Source organism: Pinus tabuliformis, chromosome 7 (genome assembly GCF_031772625.1).
Source record: "Pinus tabuliformis cultivar Carrire ecotype Pingquan chromosome 7, CPIR1, whole genome shotgun sequence".
Taxonomy (NCBI): domain Eukaryota; kingdom Viridiplantae; phylum Streptophyta; class Pinopsida; order Pinales; family Pinaceae; genus Pinus; species Pinus tabuliformis.
In genome coordinates, this window is record NC_142293.1 from 547,747,094 (window position 1) to 547,756,551 (window position 9,458).

At 32.5% G+C, this 9,458-nt stretch overlaps 1 protein-coding gene across 1 annotated transcript; it reads right to left on the minus strand.

The window, feature by feature from the left end:
* Positions 1–4,698: 4,698 nt before the first annotated feature.
* Positions 4,699–7,628, minus strand: LOC149248519 (peroxidase 12-like). The gene is made up of 4 exons (XM_089450331.1): positions 7,395–7,628; positions 6,525–6,719; positions 5,684–5,855; positions 4,699–5,569 (listed from the first exon to the last, which is right to left on the minus strand). Exons 1-4 carry the CDS (start codon positions 7,626–7,628, stop codon positions 5,100–5,102), a joined length of 1,071 nt encoding a protein of 356 aa, XP_089306457.1. The 3' UTR covers positions 4,699–5,099.
* Between the last annotated feature and the right edge of the window lie 1,830 nt (positions 7,629–9,458).

Genomic DNA, 9,458 nt, shown 5'->3' on the forward strand with positions numbered 1-9,458 from the left:
CAAAATTCGACTGTAGTTGATCATGATTGACCGTCATTAACTACGGTTAACCATGATTGATCATGATTGACCGTGGTTGAACATGGTTGACCAAGGTTAACAAGGTTTACCATGGTCAATCTTATATTAATGTTAATGTTAATGTTATAGAAATAGTTACATTAATGGTTAATCATGGTTGATGATGATTGACATTGATTAACCATGTTTGGTCATGATCAAGGATATTTAACCATAGTTCAACATGGTTGGCCATGGTTGATCATGGTTGAACAAATTCAACCATAAAGACCTTGATCATGGTTGACTATGGTTGATCATGGGTGACCATGGTTGACCATATAGACATTGATTGACCATTATGACCATGGTCGACCATGGTTAATCATGGTTGACCATGGTTTATCATGGTTGAACTTGGTTGATGATAATTGACATTAATTAACCATGGTTGACCATGGTGAGTCATGGTCTACCATGGTTGGCAATGGCTAACCATTTTCAACCATGGTTCATCACTGTTGATCACGGTGGACTAAATTCAACCAAAGAGACCTTGATCATGGTTGACAAAATTTAACCATGGTTGATCATGGTGGACCATCGCTAACTATATTCAACCATGGTTGATCATGGCTTACCATGGTTGAACATGGTCGAGCATGGTTGAAGATGCTTGAACATGATAAACCATGGTTGACCATGGTTGATCATGGTTGGCCATGGATAAATTGATTGACCATTATTCTTAACCATAGAGACTAGTTGACCTACTCGACCATCCCAACCATAGAGATCTTGGTTAACCATAATGGTTGATCATGGATGATTGTGACTGTCCAAGGATGACCTTCGCTGACTAAGGTTGACAATGTTTGACTTTATTCAACCATGGTTGACTGTAATTGAATATGGTTGAGTTATGTTGAGTGAAGAAAACTATGAGTGAATAAGGTTGACTACTGCTAAATATGGTAAATGTAGGGTTTACCAAGTTTGATCATGGTCAACTATTTAAACATTGACTATAAAGGTTGATTTTTTTTCACTATGACTAATGTGGTCTACTATGTTTGACTATCAATATTAATAGGTGATTATATTTTACCTAGCTTGAAGAGTGTTGAATGTCTTACATAGTCCAACATAGTCAACAACATTTACTGATGTGGTTGACTAATTTTGTAAGGTCACATTGCGATGTTGGATAAATTGCAATCCAATGTAACATTGCAACAATGTTTGTCACATTGCAACGTTGAATATATTTATATAGTTTTTAGGTTTAAACATTGACTATGGGTGAGCATGGTTAAAGCATGGGTGAACATGGCTATGTTTAATATTTTTTTTTACTATGATTGAGCATAGTTGACTGTATTTGTCCATGTTCAACGTGTTTAGACATCATTGACTATGTATTCACTATGAATGGCTATGCTTAACGATTGTATGAATATGGTCGACCATGGTTTGACTATATTCAACCATAGCTGAATAATATTGATTATACTTGACCATGGTGTAAATATGGTTTTATTATTGTTCACGATAATTTGAAATGGTTTACTAGTATTGACAATGATTTGAGTATAGTTTTCATTGTAATGGTGATTGTTGATGGTTAACCATGGTTTAACAATGGTTAACCTTGGCCATCTAGTATAAGCCTTCATGGTTAAAACTTTGCAATAGGTTTTGAAATCGAAAAATAGTATCAATTTGAGACAGATTGGAAACCATTAAAAACTCAATTTGAGACAGATTGGAAACCATTAAAAACTGTACGGGAAGTAATTAAAACGTGTATTGGAAACAGATTATTATTAGGATGTTTTTAATGATAATGTGAATGTTATTGTTTTTGTGATTATTATTATTAATATGTATTAATATTAGTGTTGTTGTTGTTGTTGTTGTTGTTATTGTTATCAATATAAAAATGAATTTTTACCAAGAATATTACTACTACATTAATAATATATTTATGTTATAATTAATATAATAAAGTAATTATACAACATTATTATTATAATAATTATTATTATTACGAACATTATTAATATTAAACTTAATCTTATCAATATTTTTAATAAAGAAAATATGACTAATAATTAATATTAGCGTCATGTAGTTGTTATTAATATTATATACATGTTAATATTAACATTAATGAGATTTAATGCTAAAATATTATTAATAATAGTCAATATTAATGTTATTAATCATTACTATGTTGAAGTAATATTATTATAAACCTAAATTAATATTATTATATTATTATTAAACTTAAATTTAATATTATTAAATTTTTTTTTACAAGGAACTAGCAACCTCCCCAAATATATGCAACATCTCACAAGCCACATATATCATAACTCAAAGTTTATCATAGGACTGAGAGGTTTGGAGACCATTGGAACAGGAGTCAGAGTCCAAGGAGATGCATATCCTTCCATCCTTACTATGATGGGCCATGTCTTCAGGGAGTTGAACCTCGGTGGATGAGATGGCAATAAACATAATATTATTAATGCAACATTATTATTTCTCATAGAAGCATTCTCTAGGCCATCATGGAAGAGATGTTGTAATGTATCATCCTCTCATGTCCTGTAACCATTTTAACTAGTCAAATTACATAAAAACAAAAACTAAAATTAATAACCTCAAAAAAATTTTACTCCGTAAAATTAAAAAAACAAAAAATGAAAAAACTTCATGGTATTCACCCATGATATGAGAACCCATGGTATTCATGTGGAATATAGCCTATTTAAAGGGGGAAAGTAAACCATTGTAGATCCATCTTAACTCTGGATCTACCAAGCCCATAAAGAGATCAAATCTCCTCAGATGCAAACCACTTTCAACATGAAAATAGATTTGATCTCTCTACACTTGGTAGACCTGAAATTAAGATGGATCTAAACTAATAATTACTAATAATATTAATATTAATGTTATCAACATTTTTCTTAATAATAATTAATAATTAATATTAATATTATATAATTTTGATACAAGTATTGATATTATGTTAATATTAATATTATATAATTTTGATACAAGTGTTAATATTAATAATATTATCCATATTTAAACCTGAAAATTGTATTATAATTATTAAACCTAAATTTAATATTATTAAATATTTTATTAAACCTAATATTAATCTAAATCTAATATTAAACCTTATACGAAAATTTAATATTTAAACCTATTATTATTATTATTATAAAACTTAAAAAAATAAATTATAAACTAATATAACCTTATATTACAAACCTTAAAAAAAATTAAATTATATCAATATAATATTATATTATAAAAGCTTAAAAATTTTAATAACCTAACAACTTTATATTATATTAGATATCATTTTTGGGATTCAACTGCGTTAAGTAAGTCATTCAAACATATGACCATTTCCATGAGAGGTAGTCGTAACTGACTAATTTCTCATGATTTTTGAATAGTTCACTTAGCACTCATTGCATCGGGTGATGCTCACAGGGGTGAAGAAGTGGGATTGAAACTAGTGAAATGTGGAGAACGAATCACATAGCATCAATCATCACTTCCGGGGCTTGCACCCGGTAACCAGGACTTCCCAGGAGGTCACCCATCCCAGAACCTAAAAACGCTAAAGTTAAAAACATTATATTATAGACTTAAAATCTTATATTATAAATTTATACAGTGGAAAAAGTTATATCAATTTTATTGTTGTAGGGCAATGGGGACATGTGGCTGGAGTATCCACGTTTCCTAACTCATTGGTCTTTTAAGATTGAAGCCAAGTTTTAAAATAGATTATATAAAGCCACAATTTAAACGTTAGCAATTATTTATGGTTTAGAAAAATTTTAATCATAATTCGGTTTTAAATTTTTTACTTATATATGCAAGGATTTTATCTCTTTTTATTTCATCTATTGATGTAGTGGTGATGACCAGAATATGCTAACATTTTTCATTTTCAATTATTTAATTGAAATATGTAATCAAGAAAATGATTAAATTATATTTTAATAAGGAGACTCCGACATGTTAACGTTTTTTATTTTCAATGATTTGATTGAAATATGTAATCAAGAAAATGATTAAATTGTATTCTAATAAGAAGACTCTTATAGGCTTAATTAATTTATAAGAGTGTGCAAAGTCTACCTCCCTTTAGTATTGAACCTGTAACCTCTTACTCCAAGAGCATGAATATTAATTTATCAACAAGCACAAACTTTACCTCCCTTTGTTATTGAACATGTGACCTCTTAACTATGAAGTTCATTTAAACTGTAATTTTTTTGGTCATCTATTTTTGTGAATTTTACCTAAATTTTGGTAGGAATTTCTTAAAATTATAAATTCAATGTGTGTAATCTGCATAATCCAATAATTTCAAAAGCTTCCCAAAATAGTAAATCCATTTTCCAAAAAATCTTAGCTAGCTCAATGTCTCCAAAAACATATTATATAATTGATTCATATGAAATAATTATATTCAATAGAAATTACCATATCTTCATAAACTCTCATTTCAATTAAAAATAATAATAATAATAATAATAAATCCATTAAAAATTACAAAATTTATTATCTATTAAATTGTGGAAACTTGTGAGGATGGTGAAATATGTTTTACAAGATAAATAATAAATATCTGCAAATTGTAACTATAACCAATTTTGATAACCAAAATCCATTGAAATTATTAAAAAGTCCAAACATTTAGACTCTCTTGGTGTAGAAAATCCAAACGTTTAAAATGACACCATTATACGAAATTGCATTTAAACGGCGACACATCAGTGAACACCTGCTTTACTTACAGCCCACATGCAGGACACCATCTGCCACAAATTCTCAGCTCTCGATTCGACAGAATTGAATGCCCAGAAAACATATCAGGCATTGCACATTTGTCAAAATGACAGAATTATTGACAGAGGAGTCAGTGCTGCACCTTTATTACTACTAAGGATTCTACTGCTAAACCATCACACATTCATAGCATGAAGAGGAGGACGATTATTACTACTGAGGATTCTGAAGAGGAGGACGATTAGTACTATTGGGGATTCTATGGCTAAACATTACACATTCGTAGCATGAAGAGGAGGACGACGAGATGTGACTGGAATATCTAGGATGGAGTATGATGAAGAGGAGGTATTAGTATTGGGAACTGCGCAGTTTTGACGAATCTCTCCTTCGCTTCCAGTGAGCACATCGAGCTGAACCATCTTAAGCATACTGAGGGCAAAGTGTTCAAAGAAGTAGGACTGGTTAAGCGCAAAACCGTTAACAATATGTTGCGTGCGCTTATCGTTGTAGAGACTCTCATCTGATGTAAAGAGTCCTTCTCCGTTCTGCAGATCAACGTAATACTTTTCGTCGAATACATATGGAGTGAGAATGTCTAGGTGTGTGGTGTTGACGGTGGAGTTTGTGGGACATGTCTGCTCAAGTTCCTTTGCGAATGTAGCGTTGAGGGTGGGATCCTGCGTTGGATAGAGCCTGTCCACGAATGCCGAGCAGTGACCGATACCGAAGGTGTGAGCTCCTGAATGTCAACGTATACATTAAGCATTTCCATAGGAAGAGAATGAAGAAAATGTACTCAAGTTATAACTTTGTTTAAACTTTAAATCATTTGCCTAAGCATAAAAAAACTGACCTGACAGCGCCACAAGATCAGTGAAACTCTCGAAACCCTTTTCAGTGAAGAGGGTCATCAATACAGTCACATTTGAAGTCGGACTTGGTATATTGTCATCAGTGACGGTTTGACTAGCAAAGGTTAGACTGTCTCTGCGGCCCAGTGGTACTAAAAATTCCGGTCCTCCGGCCTATTTTTGCCAACAAAAAGACAAAATTATGATCAGTTGGCATTCTGACTTATGATTTAGGAATGGTTGAAAGGTCATTCGTAATGGGGGCCCCTTCTCTTCTTCTAATCTCAGTTAATATGTCATTTTGCAATAATTAAAGAAGGATGGAAAGGAGAAGAAACTGTACTCTTAACCCATATTAAAAAAATATAAAAAAGGAAATTATATTAGAGAGATTAAAAACATTATGCAATGTCTTATCGACCTATCGATACGAGACCCCTTCACCTAAACTTATTAAGTAATGATTGAGAAGTTCTTTGGAGTGAAGCCCTTACGCTTCAAATCTCATCCAACATGTTTCTTTGCATAAATTAAATCGGTGGATAAGGAAGAAGAATCTGCACTCTCTACCACTCAAACTCCAAAAAACTAATTTGGGAAATTGTAGACATCATGGTACGTTCCGTGTCAGATCACCTTACGTTTCCGGTTGTTGCAGCAAACTATAATAATACTTAACCACTCTCAGTTCAATAAAACAAATTGAAAGAGTACTTGGCTTTTCTTGGTACGATGAAGGGTAAAATGAATCTTTCCCAATAAGAATAGAGACCATGATCATTATCCAGTTTGGCTTATCAAATACACAAGAGGTTTAATGTCGTTTCGAGTTTAAATACGCACCACAAATACTGCGTAGGAAGCTGTTAGAGCCAAGATATCGGCGCAAGAAACTACTCCGCTGCAGTTGGCTTCTACAGCTTCTTTGATTTCGTTGATGATCTCAAACGCCGCTGCTCTGAGTGTGAGATTTGGAGTAGCTTCCTGCTCGCTCGGTTCACTAGACGTTCCGTTTAGCAAGATTGAGGCGTCGCAACCCTGCCAGAAGATTAAACACTGTAAATATACATGATTTGAATGATTTCTCTTAGAAGAAAGGAATTGAATGATTTGAATGAATATTTTTACGCAGAGAAACCGGATTATCCCGTGAAAAATATTCAAGAAAAACAAGCAAAAACTAGAGAAAGGTGTGAAAAAATTGAGGAAAAAATATAGTTAGAAAAACACAATCAATATAAACATTGAACCCGAAAACATCTAAAATCTTAATACCTAAACAAAGAAAAACGAGAGAGAAACTAGAGAGAGGTGAAAAAATTATTGATAGAAAAATATAATTAGAAAAACACAATCAATACAAACATTGAACCCAAAAACCTCTAAAATTTTAATTTCTAAAACATTTAAAATCTTAATGCCTAAAATTCTTTGTTCTAGTCTTCTTTACTCATCTGCATAAAACAATCCAATACATTCATATATAGCTCTCAGATGTTTACAATTAAAGAAATTACATTCCCATTTATATAATTATAGAAAATTGCTACTTGTCATCTGACCCTCATTCCTACTTCTAACTCTAATCACAACTCTGAGACTAATTCCAACTTCCTACTGATCTGCGGAACCATATATCTATGCTGAAAAAACTCAAAAGTTGCTGAATCCTGATTCAATTAAACATTATTGGAATAAAAAAGTAGAGATCACCTGCACGAAGCAGTCGTGGAAAAGGAGTCTAAGCAACCCTGGTGCTTGAGTAATATTTTGTTTCAGCACCTCATCAAGAATGGATTTCACTATTGACTTCAAGTTGGGGCAGCTTTCCTCGTAAAATGTCCATGAAAGACCCTCGACTGGAGTTGGCAGATCACTTGCATGGAAACCATGAACAAATGATACGAGAACGCAGAGAAAGATGGCAATAACGTATTTGGCATCCATTTCACTCTACTGGCAAAGAAACACCGTGATACTTCGATAAGATGGGCTGTGCTTTACGAGAACGCCATGGCTAACTTTTTAAAGGCCACTAACCTAAATGGACTCTCCTACAACAACGCCATCGAATTCGGAACGACCGGTAAGAACGTGAAGATTGCTCTGGATTCCAGTTAGGTCACGTTGTATTGTTTCCCTGGTTTACCTATTTTTATTTGGGTGGGAGTAAACCCTTGAACCTAGCAAAATAATTCGTACGTTTTATCCTCTTGCACTTTGCAACCTCTTCAGTGAAAAGTGACTATGATGGCTTACTTCCCTTTCCCCTTTTCCCTTTTAACACTATGATTGACATGCTAACTCGCTCAATAAAAAAGAACTCATACGATACAGAGTATGCATGTCGCTTTTCAGGCTTAAATTTGATTAGAAAACAGTAATAACACCTTGAATTCAAGGAACCTTGATTATGATGGCCAGAAGATCTGCTACAGAGACGCGGTGACTACTGTTAAAGCTAGTATGGCCAGGTTCACTATCTCACCGACTCTTAGGTCGACATCGAGTCGGACCGACCGGTCATAAGAAAAAGGTTACTCTGAAGTTTAGTTATTCCCCGCTGTGTTGTTTTACAAGTCTATCTATTATCTATTTTTGTTTGGTTTGCATTAAACTATTTCCTCCCCTCAAAATGGTTAGTATTTATGTTATTCCTTTACTCCTTGCAATTATGGTTTTATTTATTCTATTCCTGGCATTCGTACATTTGAAGTTCATACTTATTTATTGAGTGTCCATTTTTCAGGACTCAGGTATCAGTGGTGTGTTGCCTACTTGATAGGAATTTCAAGATCAAACAGTTGGCTAAATTTATCTGTGTAAACAATTGGTTATATTTAACTGTCTAAACAACTTTGCTATCTGTTCTTTTTCGTTAAAAATTAATTAATAATATATTTATTATTATCTTGGACTTAAAGGTAATCAAACCAGTCAACACTTCAGGAAGTTTTGCACATTACAATGAAAAATATCGAATTATCAACACTTCAGGAAGTTTGGCACATTACAATGAAAAATATCCAAGTATAACCTATTATTACCCTTGACTTTAAGGTATCTTTGTTTTATAAGTAATCAAATTAGTTAACATTTTAGGGAGCTTAACACATTACAATGAAGAATGCTCAAGTATTTTAAAGATTTTTAAGTATATGAATATTATATTCTCAATACTAGATTCCTAAATTGTCATAATTAATCTAACAATTTTTTTTATATTCAAGTTAATTTTAGTTGAAAAGTTCTTGGGATCAAATATAAAGAACTGTATGCCTCTCTTATAGCTTTGAATTTCCTAGCATGTCTACCTAAGTCTTACAATGGTATGCCTATAAACATGTAACATAAATAAAAGATTCCAAATCCAAAATAAGTCCCAACACTTATGCCACCATTCCACCACCACTAATTAGCAAAAATAATCTCTCCTATAACTTGGACTTTACTCGCATGTCAAACCAAGCCTTAGAGTCATATACCAATATATATATATTAAACAAAAAATTCCATATCCAATGTAAGTTCCAACACTTATGTCGTTTACTAGCAACTGACTACCAACATAGTGATCTAATTTTTTATAATGCTTCTCTTAGGTTTTCATCCTTATGTACAAGCGAATTGTCCATGTACTACTTTCAACTGCTTCACAGCTCAACCAAACACTACATTTTTCTTCACCAAAACAATAGTTTCTCTTTTTTAGTCCATAATTTGGCTCTTCTTTCAACTCTTATACCATTTATTAATAATTATGTATTGTTATCTTCG